Here is a 22,089-nt window from a genome sequence, read left to right as displayed (position 1 = left end):
TTTTCACTGTTGATCTGCTACAGCTCAAACTGTTTGAACGTGTCTGCACTGACCAACTCAAGAAAGTGAAGAATTTTTTGTTACATTTTTGTACCATCTTTGACAGAAAAAGTTTAGTGGCCAGAATTTTGGTGCATTGTAAGTTGCTGAAGTTCATTTTTAGGTTTTTGTCATAATGCATCTTTTTTGTGATAATAATACGAATTAATGAATTAATTAGCCATGTTCAACAGTATCTAGTTCTGCCTTTTCTTTTCAATATTTCCAGCTTTCAAATGACTTTTCCAAGTGCAGGATTGGCCCATGAAATCGAAGGTGTTGTGAAGCTGTTGGATTTCTGATTGTATTTAGCACAGTACTATGCAATGGAATATAAATGATTTATTCCCACATTTCTAGTGAATCATAAATACATGTTTTCCTTGACAGTCTGTCTGTAAAATCAGCTTTAAATGAAGATCTTATGGAATGGGGTTTGATGAACAACAAACACAACAAGAATACCACTTTACCACTGAAACATACACATTACTTAAACATAAACATAATGCTGCAAAATGCAAACCAAACAGGTGCACTAGAGTTTAAAACAATCCATTAGCATGTCAGATTGTAGATCTTCCTTGAACTTTACTTATTTCTCTTATGAAGAGGCTGGATCTCCTTTAACAGACGCTATGTTGATTCTTGGAAAGGTGACAACTTCTGATGTGGCTGGACTGCTCCTGAAACATGCGCTTGTTTCAGGTTGAGTGGTCATGACAGTGGAAGTTTTGGAGGAGTAGAACTTGTTGCCGAAACAATCCATTTCTTCGTATTTCTCTCTGATTGTCTTGGTGCCTATGACTTTCTCTCCCTCAGGGATCGTCTGCACTTCCAGTGTGCTGACTTGCCGTCTTTCATTGGCAGGGCTGCAGGAGGGCCCCTTTGTAACACAGCATAGCCTGCGGTCAGCAGTCACGTTGTAACATGTTGTAGACTGAAAAGTCTCTGTCTTTGTGCTCTGAGGGCTTCTTTGAGAATTTGGAGGTGCTGGAGTCTCTGTGTTCTTTCTGGCAGCAGACTGGATGGAAATGAAAGAGGGTGAGGAAGGAGAACTTGACCTTGGCTTAGTTGCTGGAAGGCTAAGCTCTGGTTTCAGTCTGTCTGCTTGCACGGCTGGTTCTCCAGTAATACTCTTCTCAGGAACGTCTAAGTTATTCCCATTCTGGGCTCTGGGAGATTTGCTTGAGCCAATGCTAATCTTTCGTATATTTCCTGAGATAGGGGAGCTATGCACAGCCATCATGGACTCCTTGAATAAACCAGAGAGTCCTGCAATGTCGGAGTCAGACTTTAGTGTGGAGACTGAATAGAGAGCTTTCTTGATGGTTTCCTCAATGTCCATAAGCCTTGACAATGTTTGTTCTTTAAGGGTAATTATCGCAGCACTGGCTTTTTCAAGGTCTCCGTATGCCACCTGCATTGATGACATCATCTCACGTTCACAGACCATCTCTGATCTTCCTTCTTTTTCTTCTACTCTAACACTTTTTTGAGGCACAACCCAATCCGGGACATTCTCGAATATCTTTTGAAGGTCACTTACATGTTCCTGGCTCGTCTCTTCTTCAATTTCTTCAACTTTGGAGAGGATATTTTTCAACTCCTCTTGCTTTCTCAGCTGATCAAAGATTTCCAGCGCTGCACTTGCGTTCCCCCTCATGATTTCATCCATGTGCACTGACAGCCTCTGCCTTCGTTCTTCTTCGCTTTCCTTCTTGACTTTCTTTTCCCTCATTATCACATTGATCTTGGGTTGTTCCTTATGTTCACCTTCACCACTTGGTGTGTCATTTGAACTGTCCTCCAAAAGAGCAGCACTGCTATTTGTGGCCATTTTGATTCTTTTGGGTTTCACAGGTGGTGCAGCTCGGCCTGTCTTCATCCCAAAGTTCTGCAGAGCAGTTTGAAAACCTGGGGCAGGTTCATTTAGGCTTTGCAGGTTTGCTGGGCAGTTCCTTTGGCGTTCTTCAAGCGTTTGGTCCCTCTTCTCTTCTGTGGTTGCATTTCCCTCAGGGAAAATGTTGATATGACCCTGGCTCTGTTGTTCAACTGTCTCATTTTCTGCATGTTGTTTTAATTTGGAGTTCGATTCAGCTTGGGCTTTATTCAGATCCCCTGCATTTGTTGCACACCCAGGAATGGTATTGGTGTTAGAGCTAAGGTTTACCTTTAAATGGTCTGGTTTAGGTGGAATGGCTGGCTTAGGTCCAAGAGTTTTTTTGCTCTGAACAGAAGCCACTGGGTGTGCTTGGGTTTTTAGAGGGGGGCATACTGTTGGGTTATTTGTAGGCTGTCCTTGACAAGGGCCTATTTCAGCTCCCTCATGCTGTGCCTCTAGAGTCACCTGTCCAGGCAGGGGAGAGGAAAGGCATGCTTTATTTTCCTCTGAGGTGGCAACCACGTCAGACTGTTTGACAGCAGTCTCCACATGTATTGTTTTCTTCTGCCCAGCATAAGCTTTTCCTGAGTTCCTATAAATCATTGCAGCTCTAAAATCCCCTTTAGTGACATTGAAACTGGATTTCCCCAAAGAATCAAGAGCTGCTTGTACACTACCTTTCATCGCCTCCTCTCTTTCTTCTTGTTGGTATCCAGTTTCGAAATTCTGTGTGGACTCGCTGTCCCTGAAATGATCTTCTTTCATGGCTTCTGTGAGATTTTGGTTCTCTGTTGAACCAGTAGCAATGATTTGATGTGTTGGCTTTGCACAAGTATCTTGTTGCTTCTGTTGAATACTTTGTTGAAGAGCCTTTGCCTCCTCAGTGGCCTGCTGGAGACTCAAGATGGCTGCTTGCAGGTTCGACAACTCATCATCTTCTGCAACATTAACCAGCTCCGCCTGAAGTACCATACCGTCGTTTGTGTTTTCACTGCACATGTGTTTTCCATCCTGATAGTGTAGAGATCTGCCAGGTTCGACATTTTCACTTTCAGCAATCCATTTTTCAACCTCTGCAGGGCTTGGAAGGTAATCATTTTCATTTGCTTGTGAATTGTCTTCATATGGTTCTTTTAACTCTTTTCTGACAGGGTTATCAGACTGCAGTGAAGGCCTAACATCATGTGTATTGGTGAACAGTTCTTTGATCATCTTGAGATTACCTGGAACAATGACAGGATTTTGCTCCCTTTCCTCAGAAGTGACACTTAGATCTTCATCTGATGGACTTCTCTGCAGACGTTTTAAGTAGTCCAGTTCTCCCTTCTCAATGCAGCTTCGAAACAGTTTCACATTACTTGTCCTGTTTTTGTCAATTCCAAAAGACGTCAGATCATCATCCTGGATGGGAGGTGGTGGGGTATACATGTTTGGTGAGTCATCACCCTTTCTACCTAGCAGAACATCTTTATCTTCTTCAGGCACAACCCTTCCTGGAAATGCATCCTCCAGGTTGTCTCTGAAGGTGTCCATTGATTGGCCTTCAAACATTTTTCTCGTGGCTTTAACATCTACCCTGAAGTTCTCTTCTTGAGCAGGTGCTTCACATTCTTTTTGTGGGGTCACGACGAGCTGTGGGTGAGATGTTTGCTCCTTGATGTTGTCACCAGAACCAAAAAGATAATATGCTGATTGACCTGTGGCATCATGGCCATCGTGTCTAAAGAGAGCAAAAACTAAGGTCTCCACTGATCCCATGTCACATTCCTGTATTAAAACACCTTTTCCTAGACTTGTCTCTTGACCAAGCAGGTCTTCAATGACTTGAACCACGATTGTAGTTCTGTACTCTTTGTCTTGGTGTACCGTGAATGGAAGTTGATGAGTTGGGACCTCTACGTTCTTTATTTCCATATTTCCTTGATCGTCCTCTTTCAGATAGGCTATAAATGAGTTGAGATTTGCTCTTGCCAAAAGCTGAAGCAAAATGCTCTTCATGCTGCCCATAACTGTTTCTTCATGTTGAATTTCTGGACCTTTATCTTGGATTAAGTTGTACATTGCCTTTCTTACATGCCCAGCTTCACTGGCTTCAATAAGGATTCCATGAGAATGAATGACATTGAAGTTGTGAAGAGAAGCTAAGGTCTTGCTCATGTTCTCTTCCATGGTATCCAGTTCTTCCACATTTTGCCAGTTGATCCTGTCCAGTGGAGTTGACTCAAACATCTGGGCTCTGTTTCTTACATTTGTCTTCAGAATTTCATCCTCTGTGCCAACATTCTCATTTGCTGGTGAGCTGTTTTCTTTGTCTTGCGATCCCTTTTCAAAGATCTCTTTGGCTTTAGATATGCCTAGATATGCTTCGCCACCATCCTGACCCATGTCTGTAAGATCTGTAATGTTAAGTGGGCTGATTCTTTTGACGGTGTCATTTTGGTACGTCTCAAAGTCTCTCTTTTGTTTTTGGACAGCTCCTTTTTCTTCCTCAGAAACAACAACCCTTGCTGAAAAGACATCCTCCAGGTCTCTTAAGGCATCAGTTGACTGACCTTCAAACATTTTCCGAGTGGCTTTAACATCGACTCTAAAGTTCTCTTCTTGAGCAAGTGCTTCAGATCCTTGCTGTGGTTCAGATGTTTGCTCTTTGTCAGAAGCCAAAGGAGAATGCACTGTTTTTTGTATTGACCCTTCTTCCTGCAGGCAACTCGAAGGCTGTTCAAACACATGTTCCCCTTGAATGCTCTTCTCCATCCAATGGGTTTGTGTTTGATATGATTCCCCAGTGTTGACAGCGCCATTCTCAAATATCCAGCGCCTAGACTGGACCTCACCCCCATATGCAGTATCTGTGGCTATGCCAGAGTTTAGTATGTCAGCAAACTCCTCATCCACCACAGTTCCCAGGCCCTTCAGCTCTGGACAGGTGTGCTTCAAGAGTCGCCTCAGCTCACATTTCTGGCGTTGCTGATACTGTGTGGAGACTGCCTCTTTTGCAGGGGGTGTTGGAATGGGGGACAGGCTTTCAGCTCTGGAACTATTTTGTAGGATGGGATTGCCTACATCCTCTTTCAACTGTATATTGTCATGTTGCTCAAGGTCTTTTTGTGCCACATCAGCCATCTTAAGATGAAACAAAAGAATAGGCTATATATTAGATTGTTGCACTAAAGGAAAACATGTACTAAGTATTTTGTTCCCCCCTCCCAGATCTATGTTTAGAAATTTGCATACGTACCATAGTTGTTAGGATGCAAAACAACGTGCCTTTGAAAACAGCATTCCATGTTAAATGTTCCAACAGGCTTTCTTTCAGTTCTGTTAGTTGAAATAATTAGTTTTGTTGTTTGAAATGAAATGCACTAAACAAACTGCATAATGATTATAATATTATATAAATAACGTATTAAATGTTATATGTGCATATGCAGTTGTATGCAAAAGTTTAGGCACCCCTGGTCAAATTATGTTTTGGTAGTTTTCTAAGTAGAAAATAAGTACACTTGCTCTACATATGGGGAAAAAAAACATTAAATGTGGCCTGTGCAAAACCTATGGCACATTTTATATTTTATGGTTTATTTTTTCCCCAATATGTTAAACTTGGCAAATAATTAGTAATTGTGCACTAACATCTATTTATAAGTAGATTATACTGAAAGCTGCAACTCTTACTATCTTACAACAGCAACAATTTATACTACAGTACAAATTGTGCTTTCAATTCTTCTCCATACACGAACCATTTACACTAAATGTCCAACAGACGTTTTCTGTATTCTGAAAATGATCGTTTAGGTTATTAAGGTTATATTAAAAAAGTCAAAAACATTTTGTACACGTGCTGTTGTTTTTAGTACATTGGTAACTCATTTTGCAATGTCAGTATGCGGACACAATACTTTGACAAAACAGTGGTTTATTTTCATTTGTAACGCAATGGTTTCTATGTGATGTTGCCTTTTTATGCAGTGGACACATGCAACCAGTGACATAACTATCTGAAGTGCAGACGCGGCATAATTGGAGCATTTGGCCACTTCCACAGTTGACTCATGACTCATATGTCAACAACATGCTTTAACCATTAGCCTACATTAGAGTACCAACTTAGTTGAGAGTCCCAATAATGAGTAAGCAAGCAAATTGCATTGTCTTTTTTTGTATGGGTGGGCCATCTTTTTTTTTTTAAGGTCCTAGTTATGCCACTGCTGAACGTGCACATTTTCAGTAAAAAAACAAATATGTGTGAATTCTTTTTGCATCTTACCTTGCTAACTTTTGGTCTGGCTGGAGAGGTAGGATCTTGCTCCTATAGTAAAGAAATGCAGCTGTTATCTTTGCAAAGGGAGGCTGTACAAAGTATTAAATGAAAGGGTGCCAACAACTGTGGCACATAAAGATTTGAGAATATTTATTTATATTTATTTATATTTATTTAGTTTTTTTCCAGTCATTAGACAATTGTGCATTGTATTACTACTTAGTCAACTTGTACACTTTCACCCTAAGTTAAGCGAAAAAAGGCGAACCAACAAGTACAGTGATAAAATAAGATATCAGCTCCTCAGGGTTCATGATGTCTTTAGTGATTAGTGATTATTCTGTAGAAACCTGTCCATACAGAAAGCTGAGCTTTAAAGAAAGGCCCCCGAAACATTCCCTGACCCCAAGTTCACCAAATGCATCAGAAGAACAAAATTTGACACAAGTACTAACTGGTTTTAAAAGGTTCCCTGTTGGGTCTGCAGCTGCCACTTTTGACAGATATAGTGCAGATATGGCTTTGACAGAAATAGGGGACTTCTCCTGTCCGTAGAGGGTGTCTCTGAAGCTATGGCTGAAGTCTGATTTCCTTTTGTCATCTGCAGTGTAACAGAGAAATCAGAATCAGAAACAAAGTAGGTTTCATATTACATGTTAGGCCTACAATTATGTAAAGAAAAATGAGCACTAGAAGGTAAAGCAAACATCTGTGCTTTTGTAACTGTGCTCCAGTGACATTGTCCCCTGGAGGGAAGATACTGTAAACAGTGAGGAATGTGTGGGATTTAAAAAGAAATATCTTTCTCTCAGTGGGAAGAAGACAGCCATGTGATTAGGTGGGCGATTTATTTGTTGCCTTTTACAGATGACCTTATCCTTGACCCTCAAAGCTGCCTGCAGGGCTGCTGGCTTTCATGGGCAAAGAGAACCGAGTGGAGTCTGCCATTAACAGTCACATTAAATCAAACTAGCTCCATTAGCATGTTTAGTAGACGTTCGCCTGTTGTCTCGGCATGTACAGAAACTAAGCTGCCCTATTGGAATTCATTGTTGAAGTGATGTCACAAAAAAGGACTTTTACAAAACCTGCAGCAGCCTGCAGCAGTTTAGCCCTGCCCATTCATGTTGAAGTTAGTCTCAGTCTCAGCCTCACACGCTCCACCTACACATAGACGAAGAGTCTGCTATCTATATAAGGTTAAAGAAATGGTTAGGCGAAAATCACATTTACCCAATTTTATGCTAGCCACAGATGTAGTCGATCAACGGAGACATGTTTGGAGTCCAAATTATGCTTGTTTAGTTTAGAACTGGAGACTAACGTTGCAACACTAGAACTCAATAGTCACCCAAAAAGCCTATATATTTTCGGTAAATTCAACCCACTCAAACTGTATATCAAGTGTTCATTAAGGTTGCACAGACTTGTCAATGTGGTTTAGAGCACAGTATGACATACTGTGAACTACAAAAATGAAGAAAACTGTGGGCAGCCACTTTGGACAACAGGGTGTGTATTCACGAACCGCTTCAGAAGTAGGAGTGCTGATCTAGAATCAGCAACAACCATCACAAATACAGAGACAACAACCATCACAAATACAGAGAATTTCTTTTTTTAATTTCTACACTTCGATTAGACAGTAGATAGCAAAAACAAATATTAAAATACAAGATTGGATGAGAAGAAATGCAGATGTGAAAAAAGAACGGTAGTAAAAAAAGGTAGAAAGGTAGTAAAAATGCACACTCCCATATAAATATACAAATGCACACTGTTTCAGTGCACTGTTTCCAACATAGACCATTATCTATAAACTCAATTCTGTTCAATAGTGAGTGTGTCTAGTAATATCTGTTCGATATTATATACTGAATCAATGTACAGAGGATCTCATCCAAAATCAGTTTCGTTTTATGAATGCCAGCCCTGGTGTTGTCCAATATGGCTGCCTGTAGCGCTTTTAATGATTTTTATAGTTCATAATAGCTAAAATCAGTCCACAACAGCAAGTCTGCACAGCTTTAATGAAGAGGTGGATGTGGTTTAACCAGGTTAAGTTTTTGGTGATGCATTTTTTTAATAAAAATGTTTTGGCTAGTTGAGTGACTATTGAGTTTCTAGTGTTTGTTATTAATGCTAGCCTCATAGCTCCAGTTCTATACTAAAAGGGGCCAAATTTGGACTCCAAACATGTCTTTGCTGGAAATCTTTAAACATTATTTAGAGATTTCATTAAGGCATTTAGTAGCTTTTTAATGAGATGTCCTTGTGAGTTTGCCAGTGCGCATACCGATTTGTTGAATGTGGGTTTTTTTTGGTGGTAGCCCCGTTTTGAAAATCGCTGGCCCCTACACGTCACACAAAAATGTCAGCTCGTATTGTCAAAGCCTCTTCCTGTCAAAGTAGCCAGATCTTGGTGACTTTACAGGAAGAAATGCACCAGACTCAGAATTCTGGCTTGTGAGACAATGTTGAAGTTATAAGGAGGGTCAGCAGGAACTGCTTTATGAATGAGGCACAGCCCAGCCAATCAGAGCAGAGGTCATTTACATATCAGTCTTAAAGGCACAGTAACAAAAAATGCTCATTTAAAATAATTTGGGGAATAGTCATGAGAATTATGGTTTCAGCAGCATCCAAGGAATCCAAAGATGGCGCTATTTTGAGACAGAGTGGAATTTGCTTGGTATGTTTTATGAGGTTTTCTACAATAAAATATAAGTAAACATTATTATTAAGTGCTTCTGTCATGTAATAAGCTCACGCTCTTTCATGACTAACTGAATGAACATGAATGAATGCTGATGGCATTTTGCCAGACAAGGAGTATAAGGTTTTTGTACAGTGCTAATGTGGTCCTGCTGTTAGTCATCACAGAGCTACTGGGTGACTATCATGAGTCACTTCTCCTTATGGGAATATGGACAGCTGCTGTGTGGTGTGGTGTCTTGGGTGTGATGGGAAACTAGGGTGCGCTAACATTTGACCCCGTGTGTTACAGATACCAGTGGGCTTACTAGAAGACAGATCAGAACCATATCAAATAAATTCTTATTCATTTAAATAAACTGTTATAGCCAATATTTACGCCAGTATGAGAGTTTATTGAGATTATTGATAGCCAATCATCTTTATTTGGGGCACAAAATTAGACAGCTAAACTTTTTTTTACGTTTAAAGGTGCTATATAGAACCATCTACAGCACATCCTCCATCACTCTGAAGAACCCTTTCACGATGCACCATTTAATCATGTGAAGGGTTCTTTGAGTGTTCATGTTTCTATACAGAACCCATTTATTCACTAAATAACACTTAAAGAACCATCTTTTTAAGAGTGTACAGGATGGAATTGGCAGAAAAATACAATTACAAGTAACTTAGTAACTGATTTACTTAAAAGTGTCACATAGTGAAAATCAAGATCTGATTATTCAAGACTCCTATAACAAACTAGAACAGCAATTCTGAAACTCTTGGGCCACTTTAGCTTGCGTGTTTAGGTGCTATTGGCTACCACACCATGTCCTTGGTTTCTTATAGCTGTAACAACACTAACAACTGTTTGAGTTCATGCGACAAAACGTCTACACGGCTCATAAACAAGTACCAAAATTAGACGCATCGCCTTTTCTCACCCTGCTTCCTAACGCTAATGGTATTGTTTAGTCAATATTTCTATTAACTGCGCTCTTAGCAAAAATGGTTCTATATAGTACAATCTACAGCAAATGCTTATATATACAACCATGAATCCTTAAAGAACACTGCATATATAGGGTTCTTTACAACATGATAGAGTTCTTCAGATTGATGAAGATGTATTTATCCAGCAATTCTGAAAAATCAGTGGGATTCCCCTTTGAGCATTCTTCTTAGAACCTTTACATCATGTGGAGGTTCTTTTAACTTTACAATGGTTATTCACACTCACATATATATTTACAAAGATGTTTCTGTAAAGAACCATCCTTTGAAACATACTTTAGGAAGCTAAAAGTGGTTCTTCTACACAACGAATCTTATTGGCTTTATTATCAAGAGTATTAATGAACATAATGAGCAAATACAGCTGTTACTCGCATGTAAAAATAAGGATTCCTTAATAGCGTTGAAAAACCTTTAATTGCTTTGTAGAATCAGTGTGGATCCTTTGAAAAAGGATTTTTTAAGGAACTGAAAGTGGTTCTTCTATAACATCACCCTAAGAACCCTTTTTGGCACCTTTCATTTCGCCTTTTTTTTATTATGTTCTTTAGCAATTAATGGCATAATGTGCATAACTGTTCAACAGTTTAGAATCACCAATTTTATATAATATAAAAGCAGTTTGTTTGCAAATAACTGTGTAAAATTACCCTGTATGACTACACGGGTTTCAAATAAGTAGTAGAGCTCTCTGAATGGAGTTGTAGAGGATTCTGAAATGTAACTGAAAAAGCTGTATAGTTTTGTGAATTATGTTATCGTTGCTGCCCGAAAAAAGTTTTTCCATTTTTGCCATTTTTCTTTCTTTTTTTTTTTTGATAATTTGGGACAGTCAGCCTTTTACATTGTTTGAACATGTCATGATGAATGGACCAATACAAATGCTCTAAAATTACTTGAAATAAAATCTCTTTACATTGACTTACATGAAAAATAAAGTATGTTTTTTCCTTCTACTGTAAAATTGAGATGTGATCTCTACTATACATATAAATATATGTATATATGTGTGTATATATAAGTAGAGATCACATCTCAATGCATATAATTAACTAACTCTTATTATATGTTATTTATCATTTAATAGCTTATCATAACTTATAATAACAAAAATCAAAATGTTGAACGTTTTAAAATCCTAAAATTAGTGATATTTCGTGTATGTAATAAATGTCGTCACTCAGTATATTAAAGAGGATCCACCTTGTTACATTATCTGCATATTTAAATCAATAAGATAAACAGTGTCATTCAGAGTGATTTGATGTGAATTGCTCACAGTGGTGGTCATAGGAACCAGACGTCTGAGGAGTCTAATGCCTGTGAAAGCTCCCTCACAGAAAGTTATTTCATGAAATGGTTATGAATACACTGCCTGATGTCTGAGACATTGCTTTACAATAGTTTTCAGATGAAGTTTTAGAGTTGCATGCAGAATAGTACCTAAAAAAAAACCCTACTATTTCCAGATTGACTATTTTACTATTATCAACGTTACACAACATGACACACATAAAATCTGAATACTTGTTCTGTGATAGTTTTAGAGAAGGTTTTGGCCTGAATTGCATTTAATTATTTCTCCAAGAAAATGCATTTTGTCAGATTTACCACTAATTAACCACCATCAACATTGCATATAAAAACCCAGACGACACATGTAGGTTAACTGGTGATTTTGGATGTTAAATAAAATGGCCATATTTGAATTGAAGACATCGTGACGCCTGGTTCCTATCACCACCACTGTAAAGAAATCTGAGTTGGTGAGTCTCTCCACAATGAATCTTTTCACATCAAAACACTCTGAATGAATCTCAGTGATTGAATTATGTATAATCTTAAAAGAAAATGCTGGCACTAAACTGAGAATCTTAGCATTTACTTAACAATGTGAATTCCTACTCACCCGACTAAGCTTTTCCCGCTAATTCTCCAATTCGTATCCTTTGCTAATGCTAATGCTGCTCTGTGTCCGTCCAGCTCCGGTCCTCAGTGTTCCACATTGGCTCTTAAGTGAGTGTCCTCTATGTGTGTCAGTGTGCCCATGGCTGCTGTGTTCTGGTGACAGCTGACCCTCTCTTAGCGCCAGGTGGCTATTTTCGGAGGCCTGTGGCCTACTATTTCCCCACCAGGCTGAGTCAATCACTGACTCTAGATTGTATAGTGCTGAAACATACCCAATGTCACTTCCCCCCACTCAAGCCTGGAACCCACTTAGGCTTTATTTTTGGACTGCCAGGTTTGCCCCTGCTGTGTTGTCATCTGGTGTAGTTAGCTTTTCGGTTTTCAGAACTGTGACATGATGTCTTTGGTTAGATGGATAAGAACTACATACATTGTTGTACTTTTCTGAAGATTTTCAAATAATACCACTCTTACTTATACTGATAGGCACTAATCAGCCATAACATTAAAACCACCTCCTTTGTTTCTACACTCATTGTCCATTTTATCGGCTCCACTTACTATATAGGTGCACTTTGTAGTTCTACAATTACAGACTGTAGTTCATCTGTTTCTCTGCATACTTTGTTAGGCCCTTTTACCTTTTTCGTCAATGGTCAGGACCCCCAGAGGACCACCACAGAGCAGGTATTATTTGAGTGGTGGATAATTCTCAGCACTGCAGTGACACTGAGGTGGTGGTGGTGTGTTAGAGTGTGTTGCGCAGGTGCAAGTGGATCAGATACAGCAGTGCTGCTGGAGTTTTTAAACACCTCAGTGTCACTGCTGGACTGAGAATAGTCCACCAACCAGAAATATCCAACCAACAGCGTCCTGTGACCACTGATGAAGGACTAGAGGATGACCAACACAAACTGTGCAGAAATAGATGAGCTGTTGTCTCTGACTTTACACCTACAAGGTGGACCAACAAGGTGGGTGTGTCTAAAAGAATGGACAGTGAATGGACAACCTCCACCTGAATAATACCTGCTCTGAGGTGGTCCTGTGGAGGTCCTGACCATTGTTCAAGGGTTATTTCTAGAATCTTTCCATTATGTGAAGGTTCTATAAAATTCTTTTCATTCACACATCTCATTTGCAAAAATGGTTCTCCAAAGAACCACCAAGTCAATGGGTCTTTAAGGCACCAAAAGTAGTGTTCTTTTATATCATTGCGCAAAGATCCTCTCTTTGGTACTGTATAGCAGTGTTTTTTAAATCAGCTCTCAGAGACCAGTCCAAAATTGTGTTTATGTGTTGTGAACTGGGACAGAACAAAAACATGAATTGTCTGGGGGTCCTGAGGTCTGGTTTGAGAACCGCTCCTTGATTGCACCATATTCACTGAGAATTTGGCTACTCATTTGGCTACTTTAGGCTACTCAGTCTTCAAAATTGAGTTTAGTTCATTACCTTACTTTTAAAAATACGGTTGCTAAATGGTTCTTTGCTTGGACATAAGGTTCTAAGAAATACCCTTTAATTGATATAGAACCTTTAGAGAATGTTGAGAATTTTTAAACTTTTAAAAACACATTTACAAAAATGTTTTTTTAAAGAATCATCAACTGGGAAGTTCTTCAGACAAAGAAAAGTGGTTCTTCTCTGGCATCGCTCCAAAGAACCCTTTTGGCACCTTCATTTTTAAGAATGTGATTCTTTTAGTAGTAAGTAGTAAGAACATTTTATTGGCTGCTGGAGCTTCATCAGGTCAAGCTAAAAGCATTATTGTTCCATGATGATGACCAAACACTGTTCAATGTTTAACTAAAACTCTTGTGGAGTATAAAGGCTAAAGTACAAAAGACGAGAGAGAGAGAGAGAGAGAGAGAGAGAGAGAGAGAGAGAGAGAGCATAACTTGTACTTACCTTCAGGAGAGGAAACCTTTTCAGTATATACTCCGGTTACGGTCTTTCTTCTCTCTGCACGTGGAGCTCTCACCACCTTTAAAGGGAGAGTTATTAGAGTTATTATATACACTCTTAAAAAGGAAGTTTCCTAAATAATCCTTGGCTTGAACATACAGTTCTAGAAAAAATCTTTAAGTGGTATAGAACTTTTACATTATGTTGAGGTTCTAATGTTCTTTACATTCAGGTATCTCATTTACAAAAATGGTTCTAAAGAGAATCATCCATTGTTATTCTCTTAGTCTTAAAAAGATGGTTCTTCAAGAGTTCTTTAGTAAAGGAAATGGTTTTATAAAGAAACATGAACACTCAAAGAACCCTTTTCATGATTAAAGGGTTCTTTGCTTCATGAAATGTTTCTTCAGGTTGATGGAAAATGTGCTATAGATGATTCTATACAGAACCTTGCTCTGGATAAGAGCATCTGCTACATGTCATAAATTCAAATGTAACAGTAGCTCAGATATAATCACCATATGTTTCAGTCATTTACCTTTGGGGTCAGATTCTCCTCTTTTGGTGGTGTTGCTTGTTTAACATGGTTATTAGTGCTCTCTGATTTTGTTTGCACTTTATGGTTGATCGTAGTGTCCTCAGAGAGTTGGTCATTATGTGGCTTTTGACCACGCTTGGGCTGTAGACTGCTCTTGGGCTGTTGATCACTCTTTGGTTGTTGACCCCTTCTGGGCTGTTGATCATTCTTGGGCTTTTGGTCATTCTTGATCTGGTGACCACTCTTGGGATGGTGACCGCTCTTGGATTGCATGGCAACCTTTGACTCATAGAGCTCCCTGAGAGCACTCGTGCTCACTGTTTTTTGGCGAGGAAGGATCTCCATGGACTTACTGCGTGTGAGAGGAGAGTTGCCGCTATGGCTGGACCGAACCCTTGGCCTCTCTTTGCTCTCATTATTCTGTGCTGTAGTGTCTGGTTTGGTTTCAGACTCTGTGACGGGGATCGCAGTGAACTGCAAGGTCAGCTGGAAGAAAGTGGACAAGAAAATATTAGACTTGTTGACACTGTAGACTGCTTTAAATGAATAGTTTGGCGAAAAATGAAATTTATTTGATTTTCCATTTACCCCAAATGCTGTCGATCAGCCAGCACGTGTTTGATGTCCAAGTTTTGCTTCTTTACTTTAGAACTGTAGCTGCTAGGCTAACGGTGCTAACAAACAATGGAAGTCAATAGTCAACCAAACCGTACATTTTTTAAATTATTATTACAATGGCATGGATAGGCCTTATTTATACATTCAAGCTATAACTGGAAATACATTATGATCTGCATAATGTCCTGCTTAATGGCACTATTCTATCCTTCAAACTCTCGGTGGCTGGAGCGCAGGGGCATGTTGTATTAATTCCTTAGGCCTACTCACTGTAAGAGGGTTAGAAATTGCAATTTGAGCAATGATAAATTTAGGAAATAAGGGGCAGAGAAACTCCAACTCCAACACCTGTCAGCTCCCCCACTTATACTTCCAGGTTCTTGATGTATGAGGAATCACAGATGGGTCCAGGGAAACACTGCTGGGTCCAGCACCCAACTGATACATTTCTCTTTGTGTATATTCAGGTTCAAATATATATATACACACACACATATATATATATATATATATATATATATATATATATATATATATATATATAGTTGGGGCTCATTTGCAGAGAAAATGTGGTCCCCAAATTCATAATCAGTCATAGTCAGTCATTGTATTGATTTTCTGAGTGCGCTTGCTTAACTTCCTTGCCAACATTACCCTGTGGTCTGTGTTGTGAAATCCCTTAGCCCTGTCTTTGGTCGTCTTGTGCAAAATGAAACCAACTTAGAGAAGTTGTGCTCAGAGAAGAAGTAATTCCAGTTATCCTAAATGGCTACCCCTTCTTTTAGTAATACAAGTAATACTCTGTTCTAAACCACATCGACTTGTCTGACTGACCTGAACAAAGAACTGGATGCGGTTTGAGTTGAGAGGTAGTTTTAATATGTATTTATGGAAATGGTGTGGGTGACTATTGACTTCCAGTGTTTGTTAGCACATTAGCCCTACAGCTCCAGTTCTAAACGAACATGTCTTGGCTGATCTGCATTTGCGGTCAAGAAAATCATGCAAATTTGATTTTTCACCAAACTATTCCCTTTAAGTCTTTTTGGTCTACTGTAGAACTCTTACAGTAAATATAATGCTAAATCACATAAAAATATCTCCATCCAAGAATGTAAGACTCAGATATTTTAAATCTGATCTAATGTGTAATGCTATGTGATTTCAGATAATTGTTTCAATATACTGTGTGGATATTTCACCTTTTGCTTGTTTTCCACTGAATCCGCTGCTCTAGCTTTTCCACTAATGGAGTTCTGATATCTGAATGGGACAAAAAGAGTATAAGAGAATACAGAGTTATAAATTGTTGATCATACTTGTATCACTTTATCATCTTCGTTACTACCTATCATCTTCGTTATCAGAGCTTTATTATTATTAACTAAACACATCAGTCAAAGAGTTTTGTGCTGGCATACTAAATAATAATGATGTTATAAAGATACAGTACTGTTTAAAAGTCAAAGACCGCCCTTCTTTTATTTAATGTCCAGTCAAAACTGCCATTATGTTACATTTTCAACATCAGGAATAAATATATAACAGAAAGTAACACAGAAGCCTCAACAGCTCATTATATGAATTATTTCAGTATTTAGTGTATCCACCCTTTACCTTTATTACAGCTTCCATTCTTTGTAGGAGACTCACTTTCAGTTTTGCAAAGAAATTCCTCCAAAGTTCAGTTTTAGAAGTTGGTTGTTTTTTTTTGTTTCTCACAAAATGATGTTGAGGTCTGGACTCTTGGGTGGTCAGTCTGTTATTCTGAGAACATCACCAGCTTCTTTTAATTATTAGCAGTGTGTTTTTGTCCATTTCCTTTTCTCAATAAGGGCTTCTTAACAGCTACACATTCTTTCAGACTCATAGTGTTGAGTTGTCTTCTCACAGTGGAAGGATGGCTGTGGATTTTTTCAGATCTGAATCAAGAGTGGAGCTTGATTTCCTCTGCTGTGTAACATTGACAAAAGCATGCCAGATGTCGAGGCAGATGACTGTCGTAACATGTCCTGACCTGGGTTATTATAGTTAACTAAAACTATAACTAAAACAAAAACTAGCAGAGAAGAATGTGCTTGTTAACTGTAATAAAAATAAAAACGCCAGTTTTCAAAAACACAAAAACAAAATCAGAACTATAATGTCCACTGCAAAACTACTGAAAATGAAATTGAATCACTGAGGAAGATCATTTTTGTTTTTCCAGTGCATGAATGAGAGTTTACGAGCCGTCCCCTTGGAATTATAAGGTTATATCTGACATTTTTGTCAAAATACAGTTATTCATATTTTCTTATTCTGTGACAACTTCTAAACATTATGCGAGGTGTTTTTCTGAGTTGTATGCATTTTTGGACTCTTTATCTGGAAAACAAAAAAGTTTCTATCTCTAAAGCCAAACTCTGACTTAGTTCTATAAGGTTCTATCTGTGAGTCAGTCAGCACTTTAAATACACACAAGAGGACCAATCAGGTTCTGCTTCTTTGTCGTGTCGCCACACTGCTCAGTGACTGTGGAAAAAGGTTATAAAATTTTATGAAAAATGAAAACATGTTGCTGAAACTCTGCCTGTCTTCTTGCAGTTCTTTAAAAAAGTCTAATTGTCTTACATGTTATAAATGTTAAGCCCTTAAAAGTACTTGAATAGTATAGCTTTGAATTGATGGGTTCTTAATTACAACATAAATCTTAACTTCATTCATCCATGTTTTCTTTTGTTCTTTCTTCCAAATTAAGACATTTTGGTGCATCCGAGTCAAGATTTCTGATATAAAACAAAACCTCACACTGCCTTTATACTGACCGGCTACACTTACTTGCTGGGACAGTTCATTATAGTAGCTGCTTTCTAACCTAAAGGAAACTTAAACTAATAGTTCCTACCTAAAACTGACCTCTGCACTGGACAAAATATATAGCACTGACCTTTATACTTAATCAATCGACTAATGCTTTTTTGAATAAGAAAAAAGATGATTTGTCTTAGAACAATATCATATACATATCAGTTTTGCTATTTGGAAAGCAAAATCTTTGAAGCTCAATATCTCAAAATTGCTCAGAACGCAGATAGAACCTTATAATTCCAAGGGGACGGAGTGGAACCTTTCCATATTTGGCAGTCTTTAAGGGAGGCTGGAGCTGGAGCTGAGCCAAGCCATTCAGTCTACTGATGTTTGTTTTATTTTATTCTACTCTTATCGAATACCTGCTATCATAGCATTCATTGTAATACTGAAACTAAAACTGCAACTAAATAAAAACTAAACTTAAACTATTACTTTTCAGAACATAAAAACTAAAACTATTAATGCAGCCTTAAAACTAACTCCTTACTTCCACACACTTAAAAAGATGATTCTTCAAGGGTTCTTTAGTAAAGGGAATTGTTCTATTTATGATTTCATGCTTAAATGCTTCTTTGCTTGGTGAAATGGTTTTTCAGATTGATGGAGATATGTAGCACCCTATATAGAACCATTTTTCTATACAGCTGTATATGATGCAACCTGAGATCGAGAGAAGTGGATATAAATGTAAACAGTGCTCACTGGGCCACGAGCTGAGAAACAGACTTCCTCCTGTCTCTGAGTCCAGCTTCCGTCCAGGACAGAGAGTGGTCAGTGCTGACGCTCTTGAGGGACTGGGCCCTCCGCAGGCTACTCTTCACCTCCATCTACACACCCGAAGCGCTCACTACACCTGCATACAGGACACACACAACCTGCATTACTGAGCCTGTTTATAACATCAGGTCACATGACCTGGTCTAAAGTTTCTTCTACAGCAAACCATTATTATACACAAAAAACTTTCACATTGTCTACTGTAGCTTCTTACACCTGGTCAAGAATTGTCCAAATTCAATCTGAAAACTTTGATCTGATGAATTGAGCCACACTGCTAATTGTTCTTGTACCTGATCTGGAAATATGAGATTATTAATCTTGTTTTAAAAGCCATTTACTAGTTTTTATCTTCGAATTTGTGGTATATTCTTAAATGTGTCTTTTATGTTTCAATTAGTCAGGAAACCTTACAGCTCGGTAATTTACTAGTAAAACAAGCTATATTAGATTAGCTATCATAATTCAGTGACACAAACTCAAGATTGGTTTGAGAATCACCCATAAGGCATATTAAAAAAAAACATTTTTATTCAATGGCAGTGGCCCAACATACTTTACCTACCAGGAAATGAATGTTGACAGAGATTTCACTTGCAGTCCTTGTTGTGATTTCAGTTAAATCAGTGTCCTGTTTTAAGAGATTAGGGAACATAATTGTACCATAATCCATTGAAATTATATTTTCTAAATTGTATTGACTCCACACACCCCGTCTCGTCTCCAGGCTTTTTATTTTACTGTCCTGTTTAAAACATTAGGTTATAAAAAGGTACAAATATGTACTTTTCCACTAGGAAAAACTTATTTAAGGTTCACAATTGGATCTTAAAACCACTGTTGTAACTTTAAGGGTACATTTACATTGTTTGTACCTTGATGAATTGACCTGCACTGTACCTTTATTTCTAACAGTATACCTATTTCAAGATGAGCCAATTCCAGTAACAGCATTATCATACTCCACTAGCATTGTCATTTCCACTTAAGTTAGTGATTTATTTTCTCATTTATTGGCCTCATTTTTTCAATGTGCAAAAAATTAAGAATGCAAGTAATTTGATCTAAAAACCAGCATTTTCTGCTTCAGAGCTTTGAACACTTATCAGAGCCACTTATTTCTAGACTGGAACCAACTTCTTGTCAAGTCAAATCATCTTGCTGCATGGACTGATAATTTCACTAGTATTAAGTCATTTTCTCCTCAAATTCAATGTTTATTTCTTGTATTTTAGCTAATCTTTTTGCAGTGTATATGCATTTGTTCAACTGTATGATATTCACATTGTTTATCAGTCTGCGCTCATATTTCTTTCTGTTGCCCAGTGGGAGTGATCTGAATTGACCTTCACCCAGCCTGAATCAGATTATGTATTGTTAAATGTAATCAATGTAATCAGTTCTGATAGTCAACAAGGCCGCAGTGGTATGCAAAAGTGTGTGCACCCCTAGTCAAGTTATGTGTTTTGTTGATTTTTTTAAGTGAAAATAAGTAACACATCCTCTACAGAGAACACACAACTACTGTATAATATAATATAATGTAATATAGTACACACACACACTTTTTAAGCCGCTTATCCTTTTGGGTCGCGGGGGGAGCTGGGGCCTATCTTAGTGCTCATTGGGCTGAGGGCAGGAAACACCCTGGACAGGTCGCCGGTCCATCGCAGGACAGACAATATAATATAATGAATCTAATATAATGTTAAACGTGCCATAACTTTTGCACAGGCCACATTTTATGTTTTTTCCCCCAATATATTAAAATCAACAAATCAACAGTAAATATATATTCTCTGTATTATATTAACTTATTTTTATTTAGAAAAATCAACAAAACTTGACCGGGGGTGCACAAACATTTGCACACAACTGTATATTAACTTGATTTTAATTTTTAAACACCAAATCATATCAATCAACAACCATACCTTATTTGTGAATCACCACTGTCCTGTACATCTATCAGTCAAGTCATCACTGCATAACTCAATAATAAGTACTGGATTACATTAAACAGCTGTAAGAATGAATGTGTTACCTTTGTTAAGAAGGTGCTGCTATCTTCACTCAGAGTGTTGCAGAGAGTTCTCCGTGCATCACGAGTTGCACACACACACACTGCAAAAATCTGTGGACAAAGTCCTGCTGCTTTATTACCGCTGACACTAGGAAGTCACTTGAAAGAAATACTCAGAGCAAATCAGCTCTCAAGTGTAAATCACCACCAATAAAACACATGATGATCCGGTTATATATTATATATGTGTGCATCCAGCTGTGGTGTGTTACACAGTCAGAGACCTTCATTTACCTAATGTGCCACTAAATACAAGTTATTCATATATCCACTCTTCACCTTTATTACAGTTTCCATTCTTTTCAGGAGTTTTGCTTTCAGTTTTACAAAGAAATCTGCACTGCTTCTCATCGTCCAACATTCAGTGATGTTGAGGTCTGGACAGCCCGTTGTTCTGAGAACACCAACAGCTTTTCTTCTTTTTTGTCTATTTTCTTTTATCAGTAAGGGCCATTGTGAACTACACATCCTTTCCGACCCAAAGCATTAAGTTGTCCTCTCATAGTGGTTGGATGGCTTTGTCTTAGATCAATAACTGATTCCATATCTTTTTATTTGCTTAGGAGTTACTGAATAATGAATCTTTAAGATTAATATCTAAATAATAAGCCTGTGGTTTAAGCAGTTAATCATCTCAGTAGCTTCTCTCAGAGGCTTGTGCTGGTAATGAAAAGCCTGAAGAGCAGCATGCTTGGATAGTCAGTCCAGACTAAGGGCCAAAGTGCAGGCCATGTTGCTCATGCTTCAGCTGGCTCCCCTACTGAGGTCAAGTTCCCAGCTGCCCTTTCCCCCTTTAGGTCCAGGGTGAAAGAGGTTTGACCTTGCTGTGGCCCGTTATGGCCCTGGGTCATCTGCCTGCCTTCTTCTTCCACACATGCAGCATGGGACCACTTACTAGAGCTAAAATCAGCCTGAGGACTGTGAGGCATGTTGTTGTGTCTCAGCTGTACGCTATCTATAGGATAAGGAGCTGTGGACAAATGTACAAGAAAAGTGTTTAAGTTATTAGCACTGTGTCCACTAGCAAAAGGCTGTTACATATGTCTTTACACAATGCATTTTAGCCCATTTTTATGAAAGGTATTTTTGTGAGTGAGCAACACATTCTCATGCATTTGCATATGCTAAAGATTAATATACATTAATTTCTAAAATATGCTGAATGCTAATGAATAATATGCATTAATATGCTAAATATTTATCCATTATATATGTGCAAATAATTGTATTATATTTGTAATATACTGATCAGCCATTGCATTAAAAATACCTTCTTGTTTCTTCACCTATTGTCCATTTTATCAGCTCCACTTAGCATATAGGAGGACAATTATAGACTGTAGTCTATCTGTTTCTCTGTATACCTTGTTCTTCAATGATCAGGACCCCCACAGGACCACCACAGAGCAGGTATTATTTGGTTGGTGGATCATTCTCAGCACTACAGTGACACTGGCGTGTTAGTGTGTGTTGTGCTGGTATGAGTAGATCAGACACAGCAG

At 38.3% G+C, this 22,089-nt stretch overlaps 1 protein-coding gene across 1 annotated transcript; it reads right to left on the bottom strand.

The window, feature by feature from the left end:
• Positions 1 to 366: 366 nt before the first annotated feature.
• LOC118798549 (xin actin-binding repeat-containing protein 1) lies at positions 367 to 20,706 on the bottom strand. Its single transcript, XM_036557927.1, has 9 exons — positions 20,549 to 20,706; positions 19,070 to 19,135; positions 18,430 to 18,580; positions 16,077 to 16,137; positions 14,257 to 14,742; positions 13,722 to 13,797; positions 6,644 to 6,789; positions 6,195 to 6,236; positions 367 to 5,047 (listed from the first exon to the last, which is right to left on the bottom strand). The coding sequence occupies exons 3-9, from the start codon at positions 18,552 to 18,554 to the stop codon at positions 644 to 646; spliced, it is 5,340 nt and encodes a 1,779-aa protein (XP_036413820.1). The 5' UTR covers positions 18,555 to 18,580; positions 19,070 to 19,135; positions 20,549 to 20,706; the 3' UTR covers positions 367 to 643.
• Between the last annotated feature and the right edge of the window lie 1,383 nt (positions 20,707 to 22,089).

The sequence above is a fragment of the Colossoma macropomum genome, unplaced genomic scaffold (assembly GCF_904425465.1).
Source record: "Colossoma macropomum unplaced genomic scaffold, Colossoma_macropomum, whole genome shotgun sequence".
NCBI classification, from domain to species: Eukaryota; Metazoa; Chordata; class Actinopteri; order Characiformes; family Serrasalmidae; genus Colossoma; species Colossoma macropomum.
The sequence above is the reverse complement of the archived record's forward strand: the minus strand, read 5'-3'. Positions and strand labels throughout refer to the sequence as shown.

Coding starts and splice junctions, on each gene's coding strand:
- LOC118798549 (XM_036557927.1), bottom strand. CDS start 18,554: ATGGAGGTGAAGAGTAGCCTGCGGAGGGCCCAGTCCCTCAAGAGCGTC. Junction 6,237..6,643: donor CAGGGAACCTTTTAAAACCA/GTTAGTACTTGT, acceptor TCTTTACTATAG/GAGCAAGATCCTACCTCTCC. Junction 5,048..6,194: donor CCAGACCAAAAGTTAGCAAG/GTAAGATGCAAA, acceptor TTTCATCTTAAG/ATGGCTGATGTGGCACAAAA.